This window comes from Delphinapterus leucas, unplaced genomic scaffold (assembly GCF_059928025.1).
Source record: "Delphinapterus leucas isolate spDelLeu-1000000601 "Yukka" unplaced genomic scaffold, BTC_Dleu_Yukka2 spDelLeu_asBTCV2_sq25, whole genome shotgun sequence".
NCBI classification, from domain to species: domain Eukaryota; kingdom Metazoa; phylum Chordata; class Mammalia; order Artiodactyla; family Monodontidae; genus Delphinapterus; species Delphinapterus leucas.
In genome coordinates, this window is record NW_028322234.1 from 1,378,503 (window position 1) to 1,402,902 (window position 24,400).

Below are 24,400 nucleotides of genomic sequence, written 5' to 3' on the forward strand. Positions count from 1 at the left end.
CTCTGCGACATGTGGCATCTTCCCGGAGCAGGGCTATGAACCCGTGTCCCCTGCGTTGTCAGGAGGATTCTTAACCACTGCGCCACCAGGTAAGTCCTCAGTCTAACTTTAGATACATGCAAAGACAGGGCCAGAGGAGGCTTGATGTGGCAAAGAAACCCTTGAAGGTTTCACCGTAGGGTTTCGGGGACCCTGTTACTACTCTTTAGTTTCCCTCAAAGCACTAGCAAATGATAAAGCAAACGAACAAACTGCGAGACCACCGGGAGGTGCCCAGTATGCCCTTGGATATGAAATCCACCTCGCGCTGATGGCGCCCCCCACCTCACACGGTTGGTATGTCCTGGCGGCAGTCTCCCCCCGCAGTGTGGGTTGGTTCCGTCCCCGGACGCCTGCGCATGCGCCTGCCCCGAGAGCTCGTCTTCTCGCGGTACCTCAGCTTCGCGCGCGCTCGTCCTAAAGTGCTGCGGACGGTTGCGACCCGCGGCACCTGAGGGGGGGGGGCTCAGCGAAGCGGCGGGGACCGGTCGGTGAGTACTTGACGCTTCGGTACACCTCCCGCCCGCTAGCTTCCCGCCTCCTTCTCACCCTCAGGGGGGCCGCGGCCCGCTCCTCTCCCGGAGGGGCGCCTCTGACTTGGGGGTAGGGCCCTCTCGACGGTGAGGCGGGTCTCTCCGGATGCCGAGGTGGGCGCCTCCTGAAGGGACGGCCCTTTGGGACGGCGGGGTAGGCCCCTTGGAAAACCGGGAATGGCTCCTCAGGGTACTGGGCGCCTCTCGACGCCTGGTGGGCCCCTGGTGACGCCGGATGGGCTTCCGCCCTCGGGTGCCCGGACCGCGCCCCTCACACACAGGGTGCGGTCTTCATTCTCCCCGGGTTCCCCTGGCGAAGGGCTCTGGTTCCCGCCAGCCCCTCGAAGGCGTCTTTCTCACGCTGAGCACCCCGCGAGCGGCCTCCGTCCGCGCCGCCTCCTTCCGCGGGGTCCCACAGCCGGGACTTCTCGTGGAGTCAGGGCGACTGGGCCCCTCCGCCCTTTTCTCCTCATACTCCCTCCCTACTCCAGGCTACTGTTTTGTTGGTGAGTGTTCTAGTTTTTTTGCGCAGATATAAACATGTTCCTTGGGAATCCTTATCATCATTTACCACTTTCCTCTCCAACAGAACTAGTATGTTTCCGCGCTGTACGGTGATAGTGTATCAGGCTTTTTACATATACACATTTGTTGAATCTTCACGACAATCTTGTGAGATAGGTACTCTTATCCTCCTCACTTTGCATATTAGATAACTGAGGATCGAAGACACATGGCGTAAGTCGTTGAGCTGGTTTTGAATCCAGCCAGATTGACTCCAATGTTCTTGTTCTTGTATTTAGTCATTGAGAATGAGTAACACCCAGGAAAAAGTGAAAGTTTATGCTACTGTCTTTATTTTTTCCTGTTAGAGGCAGTGCCTTTTAGTTGAATCCAAAAGTGTGTCTCTGGAATCAGACACATCGCGCTTCAATTCCCAACTTTCCCATTTACGAACTTAAGAAATTACCAGCTGTTTGATTTTGAATGTTTCCTAATGTGTAAAATCGTGATAAAAATAACGTAAAATAATGATGCCTACCACATAGAGTTATTGGGAGGAGTAACCTCTATAATGCATGTGAGGTACCTAAAATAGTGTCCAAGGACTCAGTAAATAACTGTAATTATTTCTCAGTGTGTTTGGATTCTGTTTTTACACACTTGTCCTAAACTGAGGCTGAATATAAACTGGAAAATAGAGCATCAGGTGTGTGTGTGTGTAAGTGTGCGTTTACCTTTTTTTAAATTGGAGAAACAGTCAAGCTGATCAGTTGATGAAGAGCTTGGTACCGAGTTTCTTGAATGGTGACTTATTTAGGCGTAAAAGTCAATCATTCATAGAGGACTGTTAAGGTCGCTGTGCCCCCAAGCTTTCAGAGCAATTTTGACAGGTTTGGTAGGGAGAATGTCAAGATTTTAAATTATCTTGTCAGTGATTGTTCTTCAGATAGATCAAGATGGTGGAAGTGCTGAACAAAAAAGAAAAATAATATCTTCCAAATTGGAGATTTTCAAGGACACTACCAACCTGTGATGTAACAAGTCTCATTTTTGGGTCACCTTTCCTGCTTGTGCATTCTTTAGAGACATTTTGTTTCTAACTGTCGTGATTAAGAAGAGACTGTTGGCATCTAGACACTGTTCCTTCTTTGCAGACACAGTGGTAATTCATTCTGTAGCCTCTGTTCAAGTAATTGAAGATAAACCATTATTTTAGTGATTTTAATTTTTTTTTTCATTTTGAAGGGTAGCAACTTAAATAGTAGTTGAACTATATGTTAGGTTGTTCGTTTAAATTGGCTGAGCAGTGACCTTTTTACTCTTAGAATTTCTGTGGAAATAGTATGGCTAAATCTCATGAAGCACTGGAATTTTGAAATCTGTGGGGTGCCTCTACTTAACACTTCTTACTGATCCCTTATCTGCTGTGATTGTTTGAAAACCCATTTTGAGCCTGAAGGTGGTTCTGTGCTAGGGAGAAGAGTTTTTACTTATTTAAATATCTTTAAGGAATTACATGTATTTGGTGGTGTAGCTACCACTGCTATCATGTTTGAACATACTGGTTTAAATAACTAAATGTACAGGAAACACTTAAAAAGATAAAAACTACTCCTTACAAGATGTTTTCTTAGGGAACTATGATTCCTCCAGTCTTCCCCCATACTTATCCCTACCTATTCATGATATTCTTTTAGATTCAAGGATCACCTTAAGTCTTATTATTCTCCATATAGCTTCCTACAGCCTATCATAATTTTAGCCTTCTGTGCATTTATATAGCATTTAGTAATTTAAATATATATAATTTAAATGTATATTTTATTGAATTATATTTAATAATTTAAATATATAAGTTATATGCTATAATTTAAATATAAGCATAAAGTATAATTCATCTAATATTTATGTGTGCGTACCTTACATTAGGCAGCAGTTCTAGTTGGAAGAAATCCAAAGATTAAGTCATGGAGTATTGGGAGTCAGGATTTGGAGTCGAGAGACAGATGTGCAAGTGCCTGCTTTGTGGCTTTGGGCAAGTTACTTTTCTGAACCTATGTTTCCTCATAATAATTATATATACTTCTTAGGTTTTTATGAGGATTAATTAAAATATTCATTCACTTACAAATATTATTAAAAAAAGCCCTTCTTAAAAAAGTATTGTTGACATATAATGAAGTGAACCAACCTTAATTGTATAGTTCAGTACATACATCCATGTAACTGCCACCCAAATAAAGATATGGAACATTTCCAGCACCTCAGAAGGGTCACCTGTGCCCCTTCCCAGTCAGTACCCTCCAGAGATAACTAGTGTTCTGACTTGGTCACAGTAGGTTAATTTTTTTTAAACATCTTTATTGAGATATAATTCATATACCATACAATTTACCCACTTAAATGTACAATTCAATGGCTTTTAGTATTTTCATAGAGTTGTGTAACCATCACAGCAACCAATTTTAGAACATTTCTTCACCCCAAAGAGAAACTCCATACCCCTAAGCCATCAGTACCATTCCCCCTGAGCCCTAAGCAATCACTGATCTACTCTCTGTCTATATAGATTTACTAATATGGATATTTTATGTAAATGGAGTCATACAGTATGTGGTCCTTCTGGCTTCCTTTTACTTAGCATGATGTTTTCAAGCTTTATGTATGTTGTTACATGTATCAGGCTTCATTCCTTTTTATTGCTGGATAATTTTCTGTTGTATGGATGTGACATTATTCCTTCACCTGTTGATGGACATTTGTGTTGTTTCCATTGTGGGGCGCTCATGAGTAATGCTGCTTTGTGAACATTTATGTACAAGATTTTGTGTGGACATAAATTTTAATTTCTCTTGGCTATTTACCTAGGAGTGGAATTGCTGAGTTGTATGGTAACTCTAATTTTAACATTTTGAGGAACTGCTAGACTGTTTTCGAAAGAGGCTTCACTATTTTACATATCCACCAGTAGTGTATGAGGGTTCAATTTCTCCAAATCCTTGCCTACACTTGTTATTGTATGTCTTTTTAAATTTTATTTAAAATTTTTAAATAAGTTTTAAAAAATGTTTTATTTATTTATTTTATTTTTATTTATTTTTGGCTGCGTTGGGTCTTCGTTGCTGCGTGCGGGCTTTCTCTAGTCGCAACTGCAAGTGGGGGCTACTCTTCGTTGCGGTGCATGGGCTTCTCATTGCGGTGGCTTCTCTTGTTGCAGAGCACGGGGTCTAGTTGCGCGGGCTTCAGTAGTTGTGGCTCTTGGGCTCTAGAGCGCAGGCTCAGTAGTTGTGGCACACGGGCTTAGTTGCTCCGCGGCATGTGGGATCTTCCTGGACCAGGGCTCGAAACCATGTACCCTGCATTGGCAGGCGGATTCTTAACCACTGCACCACCAGGGAAGACTTACTGTATGTCTTTTTGATCATACACCCATTCTGGTGGGTGTAAAGTGGTATCACATCGTGGTTTTGATTTGCATTTCCCTGATGGCTATTCGTATTGAACATCTTTTACGCATTTGCTTGCCATCTGTAAATAATCTTTGGAGAAATGTGTACTTCGATTCTTTGGCTAATTTTTTTTTTTTTTTTTTTTTTTTGTGGTACGCGGGCCTCTCACTGTTGTGGCCTCTCCCGTTGTGGAGCACAGGCTCCGGACGCGCAGGCTCAGCGGCCATGGCTCATGGGCCCAGCTGCTCTGTGGCATGTGGGATCCTTCCGGACCGGGGCACGAACCTGTGTCCCCTGCATCGGCAGGCGGACTCTCAACCACTGCGCCACCAGGGAAGCCCTGTTTTTTGTTTTTTTTTTATTGTGGAAATCGTCCACGTTTTATTCAGTATTAGGGAAAAAGCAACAGGAAAGAGATTACATTCAGTGTGATTTTCAGCATCCTAGAAACACCATTATTTATGTAGAGCAGAGATAAAGTTATAAGCAGATAATGTGGCAATGGATTTCACCTTGTTCTGGCACAACCTAATTTTGGCTGCCTTACCAGGTGAATCCAGTAAACAGAGACCCTTTTTTCAAACCAGTTTTAGGGGACGTGCTACTATTCTTACTACTGTTAGCCTCTTCTCATCAGGTCACTCTTTATTCCTGTAGCCCTATCTACTCACTAGATAGCATTTCAGTTTTCTCCCCTCTAAAGGTTCCAAAAGAGTCTTGTCTATTGATTTCATCACCCAGAACCGAAGTATATGGATGAGTCAGTGTGTATGTGAGTATATGTGTGTGTTCATGAAAGAGACAGAGATAGAGCAAAGACATAGCAGAGGGAGAGAGAAAGAGAGAGAAGGAAAGTTATAAAAATAATCTCTTTTACTTTTCCCCTTTTCCGGTTTTGTTTTTCAAGTATGGGACTATTTTTTTTTTTTAGTTTAATTAATTAATTTTTTTGGCTGCATTGGGTCTTCATTGCTGCATGCGGGCTTTCTCTAGTTGTGGCGAGCGGGGCTGCTCTTCATCGTGGTGTGCGGGCTTCTCATTGCGGTGGCTTCTCTTGTTGCAGAGCATGGGCTCTAGGCGCGCGGGCTTCAGTAGTTGCAGCACATGGGCTCAGTGGTTGTGGCACGTGGGCCTTAGAGCACATGGGCTTAAGTAGTTGCCGTGCATGGGCTCAGTAGTTGTAGCTTGCGGGCTCTAGAGCGCAGGCTCAGTAGTTACGGCACACGGGCTTAGTTGCTGTGTGGCATGTGGGATCTTCCTGGACCAGGGATCGAACCCATGTTCTCTGAATTGGCAGGCAGTTTCTTAACCACTGCGCCACCAGAGGAGTCCCTGGGACTATGGTTTTGGATCAGCATAGTCTCTCTGATTTTTTTCAACCAAAATATTTTCTAATAAAACTCCTCCAAATTTTGCTTATTTGGCATGGGATCACTTCTCTAGTCTTTAGTGATGATTTGAAAATTCCTGTTTTTTTTAAATTTAATTTTTATTGAAGTATAGTTACAGTGTTGTGTTAGTTTTTGCTGTACAGCAAAGTGAATCAGCTATATGTATACATATAGCCCCTCTTTTTTGGATTTCCTTCCCATTTAGGTCACCACAGAAAATTGAGTAGAGTTTCCTGTGTTGTACAGTAGGTTCTCATTAGTTATCTGTTTTATACATAGTAGTGTATGTATGTCAGTCCCAGTCTCCCAATTCATCCCATCCCCCTCCTTCCCCCCCGCCCCCCCCGTACCCATACATCCATTCTCTACATCTGTGTCTATTTCAGCTTTGCAGATAAGTTCATCTGTATCATTTTTCTGGATTCCACATATAAGCGATATTATACGATATTTTTCTCTTTCTGATTTACTTCACTCTGTATGACAGTCTCTGGGTCCATCCACGTCTCTGCAGATTGCACAGTTTTATTCCTTTCTATGGTTAATATTCCACTTTATATATGTACCACATCTTCTTTATCCATTTTTCTGTCGATGGACATTTAGGTTTGCTCCATGTCCTGGCTATTGTAAATAGCGCTGCAATGAACATTGGAGTGCATGTATCTTTTTGAATTATGGTTTTCTCCAGGTATATGCCCAGGAGTGGGATTGCTGGGTCATATGGCAGTTCTGTTTTTAGTTTTTTAAGGAACCCCCATGCTGTTCTCCATAGTGTCTGTATCAATTTACATTCCCACCAGCAGTGCAAGAGGGTTTCCTTTTCTTCACACCCTCTCCAGTATTTATTGTTTGTAGATTTTTTTTGATGGTGGCCCTTCTGACTGGTGTGAGGTGATACCTCGTTGTAGTTTTGATTTGCATTTCTCTAATAATTAGTGATCTTGGGCATCTTTTCATGTGTTTATTGGCCACCTGTATGTCTTCTTTAGAGAAATGTCTATTTAGGTCTTCCGCCCATGTTTTGATTGGGTTGTTTGTATTTTTGATATTGAGTTGCATGTGCTCTTTGTATATTTTGGAGATTAATCCGTTGGCAAATATTTTCTCTCATTCTGAGGGTTGGCTTTTCATTTTGTTATAGTTTCCTTTTATGTGCAAAAGCTTTTAAGTTTAATTAGGTCCCATTGTTTATTTTTGTTTTTATTTTCATTAGTCTAGGAGGTGGGTCTTTTAAAAAAGATCTTGCTGTGATTTATGTCAGAGAGTGTTCTGCCTATGTTTTCCTCTAAGAGCTTTATAGTGTCCAGCCTTACATTTAGGTCTTTAATCCATTTTGAGTTTTATTCTTGTGTATGGTGTTAGGGAGTGTTCTAATTTCATTCTTTTACATGTAGAGCTGTCCAGTTTTCCCAGCACCACTCTGGCTAATTTTTTTTTTTTTTTGGCGGTACAAGGGCCTCTCACTGTTGTGGCCTCTCCCGTTGTGGAGCACAGGCTCCGGACACACAGACTCAGCGGCCATGGCTCACGGGCCCAGCCGCTCCGCGGCGTGTGGGATCTTCCAGGACTGGGGCACGAACCCGTGTCCCCTGCATCGGCAGGCGGACTCTCAACCACTGCGCCACCAGGGAAGCCCACCACCACCATAATCAAGATACAGAACACTTATCTCAGGAGGTACCCTTGTGCCTGTTATCAGTCATTTCTCTCTCTCCCCCAGTCTGCCCTGAGGCAATTACTTGTTTGTTTTCTTTTCACTATTGATTATATTAGTCTTTTCTAGAATTTCATATACAGGCATATCTCAGATCTTGTGATTCCTCACGCTGGTCAAAATGACTATCAAAAAGTCTACAAATAACAAATGCTGGAGAGAGTGTGGAGAAAAGGGAACCCTTTTATACTGTTGGTGGGAATGTAAATTGATGCAGCCACTATGGAAAACAGTTATGGAGTTCCTTAAAAAAGTAAAAGTAGAGATACCATATGATCCAGTAATCCTACTCCTAGGCATATATCCAGAAAAGATGAAAAAAACTCTAATTTGATCTGCTGTATAAAACGAAAAACAAAACCTCTAATTTGAGAAGATACAGACACCCCAATGTTCATAACAGCACTATTTACAATAGCCAAGACATGGAAACAACCTAGATGCCCATCAGTAGATGATTGGTTTAAGGAGATGTGGTGTGTGTGTGTGTGTGTGTGTGTGTGTGTAAAATGGAATATTACTCAGCCATGAAAATGAATGAAATAATGCCATTTGCAACAACATGGATGGCCCTAGAGATTATCATACTAAGTGAAGTCAGACAGAAAGACAAGTATATAATAATACTTATATGTGGAATCTAAAAAATAATACAAATGAATCTGTATATAAAACAGAAACAGACTCACAGACATAGAAAACAAACTTACGGTTACCAATGGGGAAAGGGAAGGGTGGGGAGGGATAAATTAGGAGTAGGGGATTAACAGATACAAACTACTATACATAAAATGGATAAGCATCAAGGATTTACTGTATAACACAGGGAACAACAGTATTTGGTATCTTATAATAACCTGTAAGGGAAAATAATCTGAAAAAAAAAAAACCGAATCACCTTGCTGTACACCTGGAACCAACACAATATTGTAAATCATCTATACTACAGTAAAAAATTTACCTATTAGCTTAATATTTTCTTCTTTTCTGTGTGATTTCTTCAAGACTTAAGTCATTAAAAAATATGCATTAAGAATAGAAATTTGTGTTTAGCTTCCATTCTTATGATAGGGAATGATATTGTGAATGACTGGATTGGAAGTGTTTGGGTGTACATTTTATTACTATCCTCCCTTAATACTAGGATTGTACAGACTTTTTTTTTTTTTTTTTTGGTGGTATGTGGGCCTCTCACTGCTGTAGCCCCTCCCGTTGCGGAGCACAGGCTCTGGACGCGCAGGCTCAGTGGCTACGGCTTACGGGCCCAGCCGCTCCGTGGCATGTGGGATCCTCCCGGACCGGGGCACGAATCCCCGCGTCCCTTGCATCGGCAGGCGGACTCCTAACCACTGCACCACCAGGGCAGCCCTGTACAGACTTTTTTTGATAATAAGATGTAACATTTCCCTTAGGAGTAGTTGGATGATTAAACAATTTGAGCAGTTTGTAACACAGTTAAGGTTGTTCTTTTTTTTTTTTTTTTAAATTGCTTTGCCTTAAAAAAAAATAATTTGGTTGTGTTAGGTTTTAGTTGCGGCAGGCAGGCTCCTTAGTTGTGGCATGCGAACTCTTAGTTGCAGCGTGCATGTGGGACCTAGTTCCCTGACCAGGGATCAAACCTGGGTCCCCTGCATTGGGAGCGTGGAGTCATATCCACTATGCCACCAGGGAAGTCCCTAAGGTTGTTCTTTTTTTTTTTTAAATAAATTTATTTATTTATTGGCCGTGTTGGGTCTTCGTTGCTGCGCACGGGCTTTCTCTAGTTGTGGCAAGTGGGGGCTCCTCTTCGTTGTGGTGTGTGGGCTTCTCATTGTGGTGGCTTCTCTTGTTGTGGAGCGTGGGCTCTAGGCCCGTAGGCTTCAGTAGTTGTGGCACTCAGGCTCAGTAGTTGTGGCACACGGGCTTAGTTGCTCTGTGGCATGTGGGTCTTCCCGGACCAGGGCTCGAACCTGTGTCCCCTGCATTGGCAGGTGGATTCTTAACCACTGCGCCACCAGGGAAGTCCTAAGGTTGTTCTTTTTAAATCAGTGACTATTTAAGTCATTAAGTCTCTGCTTTGGTTATAATGTAAAATCACCTGGGGAGGTTTTTTTTTAATTTAGGTAGAATTCATAGAACATAAAATCCAACATTTTAGTCATTTTAAAGTGTATAATTTAATAGCTTTTCGTACCTTCAAAATGTTGTGCAGCTATCACCACTTTCTAATTTTAAACATTTTCATCACCCCAAAAAGAAACCCTATAGTCATTAAGTAGTCAGTCTATATTTCTCTCTCCTCCAACTTCTAGCAGTCTTAATCTGCTTTCTGTCTCTGTAGATTTGTCTATTCAGGATGTTTCATATAGACAGAATCATACAATATGTGGGCTTTTGTGTCTGGCTGCTTTCATTTAACATAATGTTTTCAAGGTTTATCCATGTTGTAGCATGTATTAGTACTTTATTCCTTTTTAAGGCTGACCAGTATTCCATTTTATGGATGTCCCACATTTTGTGTATCCATTCATCATTTGGGTTATTTACATTTTTTGGCTATTATGATTAAGGCTGTTATGAACATTTAAGTACAAGTTTTTTTTTTTGAATACTTTTTAATTTTCTTGGGTGTTTATCTGGGAGTAGAATTGCTAAGTGTATTTTAACTTTTTGAGGAATTGCCAAGGTATTTTCCACAGCAGCTGCAGAATTTTATATTCTCACTAGCAGTGGATGAAAGTTTTAATTTCTTTGCATCCTTGGGACTTCCTTGGTGGTGCAGTGGTTAAGAATCTGCCTGCCAACTCAGGGGACATGGGTTCGAGCCCTGGTCCAGGAAGATCCCACATGCCGTGGAGCAACTAAGCCCATGTGCCACAACTACTGAGCCTGTGCTCTAGAGCCTGTGAGCCACAGCCACTGAGCCCGTGTGCCACAACTACTGAAGCCCACATGCCTAGAGCCGGTGCTCCGCAACAAGAGAAGCCACCACAATAAGAAGCCCGTGCACCGCAATGAAGAGTAGTCCCTGCTTGCTGCAACTAGAGAAAGCCCTCACACAGCAGCAAAGACCCAACGCAGCCAATAAATAAATAAATTTATAAAAAATTTCTCCACATCCTTGACAACATTTGCTGTTTTCTTAAAATAAAAAACCCCCCACAACTTTGAGATATGATTCACTTACCATATAATCCACCCACTTAAACTATACAATTGAAATTAAAAAACAGAACTGCCATATAATCCAGCAATTTCACTTCTGAGTATTTACCCGAAGAAAACAAAAACACTAATTTGAAAAGATATATGCACACCAGTGTTAATTGCAGCATTATTTACAGTAACCAAGATATGGAAGCAACCTAAATGTCTATTGATATGTTAGTGGATAAAGAAGAAGTCATACACACACACACACACACACACACACACACACACACACACACACACAGTGAAATATTACTGAGCCATAAAAAAATGAAATTTTGCCATTTGGAGCAGCATAGATAGATCTAGAGGGTATTATGCTAAGTGAAATAAGTCTGACAGAAAAAGACAAGTACAGATGTGTGATCTCACTTACATGTGGAATCTAAAAAACAAAACAAAACAGACTCATAGATACAGAGAATAAACTGGTGGTTGCCAAAGGGGAGGGGGATTGGAGATGGGGCAAAATTGATGAAAGGGATTGAGGTATAAATCTCTAGTTAAAAGATAAATAAGCCATGAGGATGTAATAGCATAAGGAATATGGTCAGTAATATTTTAATAGTTTTGTATGGGGGCAGATGAGTTACTAGACTTATTATGGTGATCATTTCATAATGTATGCAAATGTCAAATCACTATCTAATATACCTGAAAATAACATAATATTGTACATCAATTATATTTTCAATTAAAAAACATACAGTTGAAAAGTACAGAATTTTAAAACATTTTATTACCTCAAAAAAGAAATCTCTTTGCCCCTTAGTGGTTACTCTTCAACTCTTCCAATCCCCCTGTCCTTGACAACCACTAATCTACTTTCTATGTTTATAGATTTGCTCTTCTGGATGTTTCATATAAAATGTGATATTTTGTGACTGCCTTCTTTGACCAAACATGTTTTCAAGGTTTATTCATGTTGTAGCCTGTATTAATACTTCATTCCTTCTTTTTTCCCCCCACAGTGACTGCACCATTTTACATTCCCATCAACAATATACTAGGATTCCAATTTCTCCATATCCTCGTCAGCACTTGTTGTTTTCCATTTTTTTTTTAATAGCAATCATTAGTGGGCTTTGCATTTGCCTGATGACTAATTGTGTTGAACACCTTTTCATGTGCTTACTGGTCATTTATATATCTTCTTTGGAGAAATGTGTGTTCATATTCTTTGCCCATTTTATAGTTGGTTTATTTGCCCTTTTACTGTTGAGTTGCAAGAGTTCTTTATATATTCTGTATACAGTTCCTTTATTACATAGATGCTTTGCAAATATTTTTCCCATTCTTTATTATTTTTTTAAACTTTTCTTAATATTATGGTTTGGAGCACAAAGGTTTTTAATAAGATGAAGCCCAGTTTATCTGTTCTTTCTTTTGTTGCTTATGCTTTTTAAAAAAAATACATATGTTTATTTTATTTATTTATTTTTGGCTGCGTTGGGTCTTTGTTGCTGCGCACAGGCTTTCTCTAGTTGCGGCAAGTGGGGGCTGCTCTTCATTGCGGTGCGTGTGCTTCACTGCGATGGCTTCTCTTTTGCAGAGCATGGGCTCTAGGCATGCAGGCTTCAGTAGTTGTGGTGCATGGGTTTAGTTGCTGTGTGGCATGTGGGATCTTCCCGGACCAGGGCTTGAACCCATGTCCCATGCATTGGCAGGTGGATTCTTAACCACTGCGCCACCAGGGAAGTCCCATTGTTGTTTATGCTTTTTATGTCATATTTAACAAACTATTGCCTGTCCAAGATGACAAAGCTTTATGCATATGTTTTGCTTAAGAATTTTATAGGTTTTGCTCTTTCATTCAGGTCTTTGATCCATTTATTTCGTGCAGTTCTTTATTATGCGAGGTAGAGGTCCAGTTTCATTCTTTTGCATTTGGATATCTGGTTGTCCCAGTACCATTTATTGAAGAAACTTATACTTTGCCCATTGAACTATCTTGGTACCTTTGTCGAAAGCAATTGATAGCAAACGTGTGGGTGTTTTCCTGACTCTCATATAATGAATAGTTCTTCTATTCCATTTATCTTTATTTCTATTCTTGTGCCAGTGCCACACGATCTTGATGATATAGCTTTGTAGTAAGTTTTGAAATTGAGATGTGTGAGTCCTTCAGCTTTGTTCCCTTTTTTCAAGATTATTTTGGCTATTCTGGGACCTCTGTTTTTCCATGTGAATTTTAGGATCAACTTGTCTATGTCTACAAAAAAGCCAATAGGAATTGTATTAGGGATTATGTTGTATCTGTAGAGCAATTTGGGGAATACTGTTGTCTTAACAATGTCAGGTCTTCCGGTTCATGAACATGGGATGTCTTTGCATTTACTTAGATCTTTTATATCTTTCAACAATATTTTAAAGTTTTCAGTTGCAGGTTTTGCACTTTTGTTAAATTTTGTTAAGAATTTTATTATTATTTAAGAATTTTATTATTTTTGATGCTATTAAGAATGGAATTTAAAATTTTCACTTTTGGATTATTTATTGCTAGTAGATAACAGTATAATTGCTTTTTGTATATTTACCTTGTATCCAGCAATCTTGCTGAACTCTTTAATTAATTATAACAGTTTTTTAGTGGATTTCTTAGTTCTTTTTTTTTGAATACAAGATCATGCCATCTACAAAAGGCAGTAGTTTTACTTCTTCCTTTCCTATTTGGATGTCTTTTATTTCTTCTTCTTGCTTAATTGACCTGTCTAGAGCCTCCAGTATAATGTTCAATAGAAATGATGAAAGCAGACATTCTTGTCTTGTTCCTGTCCTAAGAGGAAAGCATTTAGTCTTTCACCTTTAAGTATGATATTAGCAGTGGGTATTTTGAAGATGTCCTTTATTGGGTTGAGGCACTGGTATTAAAAAAAAACTTTTAAATAAGTAATAATATATAGTCAAGAGGACCAATTATTTAAGTTAATGTTTAAGGAACTAGGATAAATTATTGTATTTTTCCTATTGAAATATCGCTGAAGAGATGAGGTTTATATATTTATATATGTATTTTTTCCTTTATAGAAAAAATCTTAATGAGTAGTAGAAGAGTTCAGAAATCCAGTTTTACTTCTGTTAGATGCATATCTTTTTTTTTACATGACCAAATTACAAATAGCATCTAAAAAACTTATACTTTAAATTATTTTTCGTTGTATTTCAGACAAAAGGATGCCACGGAGAAAGAAAAAAATTAAAGAAGTCTCTGAAGCTCAGAACCTGGAGAAGAAAGATATAGAAACTACCAGTCCTGTCAATGTGAAGAAGAAGCGTAGACTTGAGGATGCATTCATTGTGATATCTGATAGTGATGGAGAGGTCAGTATTATGAAGAGTAGAGCACTAGGTCTCAGACTAGGCCTCCTTATCTGTGACTGGTTTGTTTTGTGAGAATATACCTTAATGACACCATGAAGTTTTTTGATTTTTTTAAAAATTTAAAAAATTTTTTTAAGGTTTTTTTTTTGTTGTTGACCATTTTTAAGTCTTTATTGAATTTGTTACAATATTTCTTCTGTTTTATGTTTTGGTTTCTTGGCCGGGAGACATGTGGGATCTTAGCTCCCCGACCAGGGATCAAACCCGCACCCCCTGCATTGGAAGGCGAAGTTTTAACCACTGGACCATCAGGGAAGTCCTGACCATGCAGTTTTTACTTAGCTTCATTTTGATTTGTAAATGGAATTAAGAATTACTTAAGGGCTTCCCTGGTGGCACAGTGGTTGAGAGTCCGCCTGCCGATGCAGGGGACATGGGTTTGTGCCCCGGTCTGGGAAGATCCCACATGCCACGGAGCAGCTGGGCCCATGAGCCATGGCCGCTGGGCCTGCGCGTCCGGAGCCTGTGCTCCACAACGGGAGAGGCCACAACAGTGAGAGGCCCGCGTACCGAAAAAAAAAAAAGAATTACTTAAAAGAAAGAAATCATACTGTTTGGCTGAGGATGGATCATAGTTCCTCAGTTTTATATTAACTGAAGGTGATATTTTAAAACTATTTGAATAAGTTAGATGTGAATCTTAATTTTCATATGTTTGGAAAGTGAGAGAAAGACAATGGAAATGCCTTTTAAGTCTCTAGATATACTCTGTCCAATGTGGTAGCAACTAGCCACCTGTAGCTATTTAAATTTAAATTAATTAAAATTAAACACAAGGAAAAATCAGTTCCTTTCTTGCACTAGTCACCTCTAGTACCTGCTGTGTTAGCGCAGGTATAGAACATTTCCTTCATTGTAGAAAGCTTTGTTGGACAGTGCTGTAATAGATCTTAACATCTTTCCTTTGTTCCCTGTTTCCATTTGTTAATTGGAGATTTGTACCTGTCTATAGGTCACATCCAGTAAGCCAGTGAAGTAAGTCATAGTTTTTTCCTCTAAGTTTACCTCTCACTCTTCTTTATCTTCTATCTCATTTGATGGTAGAACCACTCATTTACCTCAAGTTATAAAGCTCAGAATTATCCCTAACTCTTTCATCTATCTCATGTTTTATACCTAATCATTCACCACAAATGATTAGCTTTTCTAATATGATTTTTCTTTTTTTTTAAAATTTATTTTTATTTTTGGCTGCGTCGGGTCTTTGTTGCGGCATGTGGGATCTTCGTTGTGGTGCGAGGGTTTTCTCTCTCTGATTGTGGTGCATGGGCTCCAGAGCTTGTTGGTCTCTGTAGTTGTGGCTTTCGGGCTCCAGAGCACGTGGGCTTTGTAGTTTGAGGCACACAGTTCTCTAGTTGAGGTGTGCGGGCTCAGTAGTTGCCCCGTGGCATGTGGGATCTTAGTTCCCCGACCAGGGATTGAACCCGCATCCCCTGCATTGGGAGGCGGGTTCTTTACCACTGGACCACCAGGGGAGTCCCACATCCTTTAGCGTTTAACCTCTTAAATGACACTCACATCTGTCCTTCCTGTTCCATTTTTCATTTATTTTCTTGATCACTTGTTATTTGAGTTCTTATAGCAGACTCTTAACTTGCTTCTCTGCCTTCAGTTTTTTCTCTCTAAATTTCACTTAGCTTACTCCAGCTCTTTTCTAAGAATTTAAATTTTAGATCTTTGTACTTGCTTGCTTAGAAATCCTTGACTCCATAATCCCTACAAAATCAGTTTAGAATTTTAATGTGGTATACTCTATCAGAACCTTTACAGCCTGAATAGTCTCATTTATATTCTTATCAGTAGTGTGTTAATTTCCTTGTTCCCTGCAAAGACTTATGACATTTTTTATTTTTCCCAACTTGATAATCAGAAGTATGTTTTTAATAATAAGCAAGATGGAACAGTTTTTCATATTTCTGTTGGATATTTGTTTTTCTGGGGGGGAACGTTCTTGTAGTCTGATTTTTAATTAGGATTTTGTCTAAATAGTTCTTCTTTAAAGTGTAAAAGTATAAAGAAGAGAACAATCCATTGATGCTACTATTTGGATAACTAAACTTAATATTGACAAGAGTAAAATAGTTATACATGTACATGTATATTAAAAAGTTAGGGCTTCCCTGGTGGCTCAGTGGTTGGGAGTCCGCCTGCCGATGCAGGGGACACGGGTTCATGCCCCGGTCCGGGAAGATCCTACATGCCGCGGAGCGGCTGGGCCCGTGAGCCATGGCCGCTGAGCCTGCGCGTCCAGAGCCTGTGCTCCGCGACGGGAGAGGCCACAACAGTGAGAGGCCCGCGTACCGCAAAAAAAAAAAAAAAAGTTATATACATGCCTGTTAAAAAATCAAAACAGAATAAAAACAGTTCAAAAGTGTTTGAAAATAAAACAGTGTAGAAAGGTGTAAAATGAGGATGTACATCTGAGTCAGTGTACATTTAATGAAAGGTAACAGTTTCTTCTGTATTCTTCCAGAAAAAAAAATCTTTATCCATCATACCATCAATAAAAACTTTTACAGGAAACGAATCATGTGACACATAATGTTTTGCTTTTTCACTTAATATTACTTGTAGATCTTTCTCAGCACATACAGATTTATCTCATTAAATTTTTAAAAATTGTCAAATATATTGTATGTACAGGAGAGTGCATAATATGTAAATGCATAGTTTAAAAAAAAGAATCTGAACACATATATTCACCATATTTGAAGCCCTCTTGACTTAGTGTGGACCCTCCCCAAATGTGTCTCTTTCCACACATCCAGAGGTAACTACTATATTTATCTTTTCCATTCTTTTCTTTACATTGCTACCACATTTACATGTGTCTCTAAACAATGTACATTTATATTGAAAAACTGAGTCTCAGTGGTTAGGCACTTCTACCAATGTTTTTTTTTGTTTTTTGTTTTTTGTTTTTTTTTTTTGCGGGACGCGGGCCTCTCACTGCTGTGGAGCCCAGGCTACGGACGCGCAGGCTCAGCGGCCATGGCCCACGGGCCCAGCCGCTCCACGGCATGTGGGATCCTCCAGGACCGGGGCATGAACCCGTGTCCCCTGCATCGGCAGGCGGACCCTCAACCACTGCGCCACCAGGGAAGCCCCCTCTACCAATGTTTTTCAGCAATCTATCCTTTCTCCAAAGATTTGAAATTTCACCTTTATTGTAAATTAAAATCTTGTCTGTAAATAGGTTAGTTTTTGGATTTTCTATTTTGTTCCATTGATCTGTAACATATTTTTGAAATAAATATTCAGTTGATTATCTTATGTTTTTTAGATAGGCACTTATATCTGCTAATAATGATAATTTTTCTCTTTTCCTTTCTAGTGTTTACAATTAACTTTTTTGCTTGTTTTATTGCATTGACTATAGACTCCGCAATAATGTTGATTGATGTCAGTGATAGAGTACATCTTTATCTTGAATTTAATTGTGGAAGTATTCTGATGTATTGCTATATGTTTCATATTTCTGTTCTTTATTATGTTTCAGAAATATTCTTTAACTGCTTATTTACTATTAGTATTTTTAGAAATGTATGTTTAATCAAGTATTTAATCAAATTTCATTATTTAGCAAGATGATGATACAGCTTTTCTCCTGTTATCAGTTAATATTATATATTAATACAGTTTTAAATTTTGGAACATCTTCGCATTTCTGGAGTAAATCTTACTTGGTCATGATGTATTACATTAACATAATATTGAATTTTCTTTCTTGGTATATCATTTATGAGTTTGCATCTGTATTCCTAGTGGCGTTTGTTTTATGTAATTGTCCTTTTTTGGTATTGTTTTCATCAGATTTTTAGGATTAGGTTTATGGTATAAAATAGAGGAAGCTTTTCATTATTTTAATGTTCTACCAGTTTAAATAGTAGAGGAATTTTCTGTTCTTTAAGATTTACTAGGATTTGTTCATAAAACTGGTCTACCAACTAATTTTTCTTTTTTTTTTTTTTTGCGGGATTCTCCCAGACCGGGGCACGAACCCGTGTCCCCTGCATTGGCAGGCGGACTCTCAACCACTGCGCCACCAGGGAAGCCTGCCCCAACTAATTTTTAATATTACTTTATGTTCTTTTAGTATCTTGGTATTTTTGTGCATTTTTTAAAAAGACTTTGTTTTACAGTGTAAAAAAGTAGTTGGTACAGTCGTTCTTTTGGGCTGTGAGGTTAAAATTAAATGAATTACTTGATATTTCTTCTGCTCTTTGCACTGCTGACAGCAGTAACTTTAATTTATTCTTCAGCTTAGATGTCAGTTTCTTTGGCGGGCGGGGGGTGGTCCTTGCAGATCTTCCAAGATTGGGGTCAGTTGGCCATCTCTTGTGCTTTCATAGAACCTATATTTCTGTAGTATTGATTGTCACACCGTTTTGAAACTGCCGCTGTGTTTTACTGCCTTTAACACTAGACCATGATTTCCTAGAGGTTAAGAATTTTGTATCTTAAATACCTAACAATAGTGCTTGGCCTATATTAGTAGACATTATCAAAAAATACCTGTATTAAGCTTTACTTGTTGGTGCTGCTGTTTTATTTATTTCAATATTTCTTCAAGAAAACATTCTAGTTCTCTGGTGCAGAAGAAGCCAGGAAATGTCTTACTTTTTTCTTTCTTCCTTCCTTCCTTCCTCCCTCCGTCCCTCCCTTTCTTTTTTAAATTGAAGTATAATTGATTTAAAATGTTGTGTTAATTACTGCTGTATAGAAAAGTGATTCAGTTTTTTGTATATGTATGTATATATACATTCTTTTTTAAAAATATTCTTTTCCATTGTGGTTTATCATAGGATACCAGATATAGTTCTCTATATAGAGCTATACAGTCGGAACTTGTTGTTTATCCACTCTATATATAAAAGTTTACAGCTGCTAACCCCAACCTCCCACTCCATCCCTCCCCCAACCCACTCCCCCTTTGGCAACCACCAATCTGTTCTCTATGTCCGTGATTTTGTTTCTGTTTCATAGATAGGTTCATGTTGTATTTTAGATTCCACATGTAAGTGATATCATATGGTATTTGTCTTTCTCTTTCTGACTTACTTCACTCAGTATGATAATCTTTAGTTGCATCCATGTTGCTGCAAATGGCATTATTTCGTTCTCTTTTATGGCTGAGTAGCATTCCATTGTATATATGTATCACATCTCCTTTCTCCACTCATCTGTTGATGGACATTTAGGTTGTTTCCATATCTTGGCTATTGTGAACAGTGCTGCTATGAACATAGGGGTGCATGTATCTTTTTTTTTTTTTAATAAATTTATTTTATTTTTGGCTGTGTTGGGTCTTCGTTGCTTCACATGGGCTTTCTCTAGTTGTGGCAAGCGGGAGCTACTCTTTGTTGCGGTGTGCAGGCCTCTCATTGCGGTGGCTTCTTGTTGTGGAGCACGGGCTCTAGGTGCGTGGGCTTTAGTAGTTGTGGCACGTGGGCTTAGTAGTTGTGGCTCGTGGGCTTAGTAGTTGTGGCTCGTGGGCTCTAGAGCACAGGCTCAGTAGTTGTGGTGTATGGGCTTAGTTGCTCCGTGGCATGTGGGATCTTCCAGCCCAGGGATCGAACCCATGTCCCCTGCATTGGCAGGTGGATTCTTAACCACTGTGCCACCTGGGAAGTCCTTACAGGAATTTTGAGAGGAATTAAATGAGGTGATGTATTTAAAGTACCTGACACATAATAAGTCTGCAGTACATATTAACTGTTTATTAAAAGCTTCTATTGTATGATATAAGCTGGTAGACATATTGTAAGAAACACATTTATATAAGAGAGTACAAAAAGCGTGCTGTATCATGAAATCACTTCTTTGATATCAGTTGGATCATCTGCCTCACTGCCTGAAGAAAGATGCACATAAGGATCAGTAACCAGTTGGATTCTGTTGGTCCCAAAACAATCCATGGGGCCAGTTAATGAATTGGATCTACAGTTGATCCTTGAACAACACAGGTTTGAACTACATGAGTCCACTTATACATGGATTTTTTTCAGTAGTAAATATTACTGTATTACATGATCTGTGGTTGGTTGAACCTGCAGATGCAGAACTGCAGTTATGGAGGATTTGCAGATATGGAGGATCCGTGTATATATAGGGTGCCGCCTGTAAGTTATACACAATTTTTTGACTCTGCGGAGGGTCAGTACCCATAACCCTCTCGTTGTTCAGGGTCCACCTGTAATTATTCTTGTCTTCTTCAATCTTCAATTCCCCATTTTCAGGATTCTCAGTTGTAAATTTGAAGTATTTCAGTTGGATAAGTTTTAGCTTTCCTGGAAATGGAAAGATAAATTCCTGTCTGCCATTTTTTTCTCCATCTTTTAGAGAATAGTTTTTTGAATCTCATAGCATTTGTTTTGTTGTTAGTATCTGTTCAACCCTTTATGAAAGAGAGCTTAGGCATAACTATGTGCTCTAAAAGTAAAACCATCTGAGAGTTTTGATCAGGAATGGGTATTGGATTTTGTCAAATGTTTTTTCTTTTTTCTTTTTTAACATCTTTATTGGAGTATAATTGCTTTACAATGGTGTGTTAGTTTCTGCCTTATAACAGAGTGAATCAGCTATACATATACATATATCCCCATATCCCCTCCCTCTTGCATTCCCTCCCACCCTCCCTATCCCACCCCTCTAGGTGGTCACAAAGCACCAAGCTGATCTCCCTGTGCTGTGCTGCTGCTTCCCACTAGGTATCTATTTTACATTTGGTACTGTATATATGTCCATGGCACTCTCTCACTTCCCCCTCTCCGTGTCCTCAAGTCCATTCTCTACGTCTGCGTCTTTATTCCTGTCCTGCCCCTACGTTCTTCAGAACCATTTTTTTATATTCCATATATATGTGTTAGCATACAGTGTTTGTTTTTCAAATGTTTTTTCTTAGTGTATGACATGAAGTTATAATTTTTCTTTTTCAGTCTGGCAGAGTGGTGAATTACATTGATCTTTGAATATTAAATCAATCCAGCATTCTTGGGATAAACTTCCCTTGCTCCTGATGTTGGATTTGATTTGCTAAAATTTCATTTAGGATTTTTGCACGTATCTTCATGAGGGTTATTGGTTTGTAGTTTTCTTATAATGTCTTTATCTGGTTTTGATGTCAGGGTAATTTTGGCTTTATAGAATGAGTTAGGAAATGTATCCTCTTCAATTTTTTAGAAGAGTTTATATTATTTCTAACTTAAATGTTTGATAGAATTTGCCAGTAAAATCATCTGGGCTTGAAGTTTTGTTTGTGGAAAGGATTTTAACTACAATTTCAACTTCGTTAATACATATAATGCTATTAAAGTTATCTCTTTTCTTGAGTAAGCTTTGATTGTATATTTCAAGGAATTTGTCCATTTCAACTACGTTGTTGAATTTCTTGTCATAAATAGTTGTTTATAATATTTCGTTGTTATACCTTTTGAAATCTGTAGAATGTATGGTGATAACACCTCTCTTATTCCTGATACAGCTCGCTCTTCTTCATCTTGATTGGCCTGGTTTATCACTTTTGCCTTCACTGATTTTCTGTTTAATTTTTCTGTTTTCAGTTTAATTGATTTCTACTTTGATCTTTATTTCCTTTCTTCTGCTTATTTTATTTTTTATTATTTATTTATAAATATATTTGTTTATTTTGGCTGCACCGGGTCTTAGTTGCAGCATGGGGGATCTTTAGTTGCAGCATGCAGACTTCTTAGTTGCGACATGCGGACTTCTTAGTTGTGGTATGCGGACTCTTAGTTGCAGCATGCATGCGGGATCTAGTTCCCCGACCAGGGATCAAACGCGGACCCCCTGCATTGGGAGTGCAGAGTCTTACCCACTGAACCACCAGGGAAGTCCCTCTTCTGCTTAGTTTCGTTTTCTCTTTTGATTCTACTTTCTTAAATGGAAGCTAAGGTCAAGCTGAGCAAGAGACCTTCTTTTCTAATATAGGTGTTTAATGGTGTAATTTTCGCTTAAGAACTACTAAAGCATCCCACAAATTCTTTACATGTTGTGTTTTCATTTTCATTTAGTTCAAAATACTTTCTAATTTCCCTTTGATTTCTTCTTTGATTCATAGGTTATTTAGAGGTACAACATTTAGTTTTTAAATACTTGGAAATTTTTCTAGGTTTTTCTGTTAGTTATTTCTGATTTAATTACATTGGTCGTATATACTTTGTACATTTGAATCCTTTTTAAATTGATTGAAACTTGTTTTATGACCTAGAATATCATTTATCTTGGTAAATATTCTGTGTGTACTTGAGAAGAATGTGTATTTTGGGTGGTGTTTTCTATAAATGTCAATCTGGTCAAGTTGGTTGATAATGTTGTCAAATTTACTATATCCTTATTGTTTTTCTCCAAATATTCTACAAATATTTTGAGGGAAGTATTATAGCCTTTGACTATAATTGTGGATTTGCCTATTTCTCTTTTCAGTTCTGTCAATTTTTGTTTCATGTATTTTGAAGTTTTGTTATTAGGTGTGTGAACATTTAGGATTTTTCTCTCTTGATTGAGCCCGTTATTGTTATGAAATAACCTTTTTTTAATCACTGGTGATAATCTTTGCTCTGATATTTACTTCTTATGATAGTAATATATAGCTACTCCAGTTTTCTTTTTTTTTTTTTTTTTTTTTTGGCTGCGCTGTGTGACTTGCGAGATTTTGCTTCCCCGATCAGGGATTGAATCTGTGTTCTCAGCAGTGGAAGCGTGGAGTCCTAACCACTGGACTGCTGGGGAGTTCCCTTCTTTTTATTGATAGGGGAATTTTTTTTTTTTGACCGTGCCATGCGGCATGCAGGATCTTAGTTCCCTGACCAGGGATCGAACCCATGCCCCCTGCAGTCAAAGCATGGGTCTTAACCACTGGACTGCCAGGAAAGTCCCCATAGGACAATTCTTTAATAAAAACAAGTTTACATGTTAACATTTATGGCTTAGCTGGAATAAATCTGTCCAAATTAAAATTTTATTAAGGACTAAACGTAGAATGACTGGTTTTTGTATAAAGTAATGGAATTCCCTCAAAACAATGGGTCTACTTCCATTTTAAGACCTCTGAAAAGCAAAATATCTAGTTATTAAAATAATTAAAACTTTTCACCTGTAGATAAAAATAGTTATCCATGAGGTTAAAGCATACAATGCCTGTCACATGCAAATACACTTTTTCTGGAGCTTACAAACTGCGGGCCTAAAATTATAATTAAGCCATTTCCCCGCATTTATTTCGTTTCAAAACATGAGAAGTATCTTTTAACTATAGAAAATTACCAAATGACCTAATGTTCAAAATAATATTTTAGAAATGCTATCTTGTGTTAACACTGCTTCATCCTGATATATAGTCCATATATGTTAATATTACAGACTATTAAATACGAGTCACTCTTACTTTTTCTGCTGCCTAGAAGAAATAAATATTTCCATTCTTTGCAATTCTGTCACATATATAATATAGGAATGAGAATAAAATTCCCTTCTAATATAGCCATGTTTTCAACTAGCTTAGTTTATATGGTATTTACCTAGATTTACTTTAGAGGCATCATGGATTGATTTTTTCCAGTTTAAAAAATACTACTTCAGTGACTTCCTTAATGAGTGTTCCTTAAAAAAAAAAAACCTTCAAAACTTGAGACATTTCTCAAAAATAAACTTTTATCATTTAGTTTTGAATTTTGTCCATTAGTGCTTATATAGGATCTTAGATGGTTGACTTCAAGAAGGTTAATAACCCTAAAGCCAGATTCATTCCTATAGTCCATTCTGCCCAGTGCATGAAAGTCATGTGATTTAACAAAACTCCCCAAATTGAAATTGTCTTCAGAAATAAGACTTTTGTATTTTGTAGGATTGTCACTTCAACTTTAGTTGGTTATCTGGTTGTGATACAAAAAGGCATATAAACTACACATTGTTACAGAGAAGCCGTATAATGTAACACAATGTAGGAGATTAAGATGAACTTTTTTTTTGCGGTACGCAGGCCTCTCACTGTTGTGGCCTCTGCCGTTGGGGAGCACAGGCTCTGGACGTGCAGGCTCAGCGGCCATGGCTTACGGGCCCAGCCGCTCCGCGGCATGTGGGATCCTCTCGGACTGAGGCACGAACCCGTGTCCCCTGCATCGGCAGGCAGACTCTCAACCACTGCGCCACCAGGGAAGCCCTAAGATGAACTTTTGA

At 38.7% G+C, this 24,400-nt stretch overlaps 1 protein-coding gene across 6 annotated transcripts in view; it reads left to right on the top strand.

The window, feature by feature from the left end:
- Positions 1 to 424: 424 nt before the first annotated feature.
- Positions 425 to 24,400, top strand: part of LOC149744010 (BRCA1-A complex subunit RAP80) — a 137,205-nt gene continuing 113,229 nt past the window's right edge. Inside the window, exons 1-2 of one of the 6 annotated variants that reach the window (XM_089905129.1) lie at positions 425 to 530; positions 13,989 to 14,143. In XM_089905129.1, the coding sequence (XP_089761255.1) occupies positions 13,997 to 14,143 (147 nt within the window). In that variant the 5' untranslated portion in view covers positions 425 to 530; positions 13,989 to 13,996. Of the gene's footprint in view, positions 531 to 587; positions 1,079 to 13,988; positions 14,144 to 24,400 lie in introns of those variants that run through there. The other 5 variants (XM_089905130.1, XM_089905131.1, XM_089905128.1 and 2 more) reach the window with 5 other exon arrangements.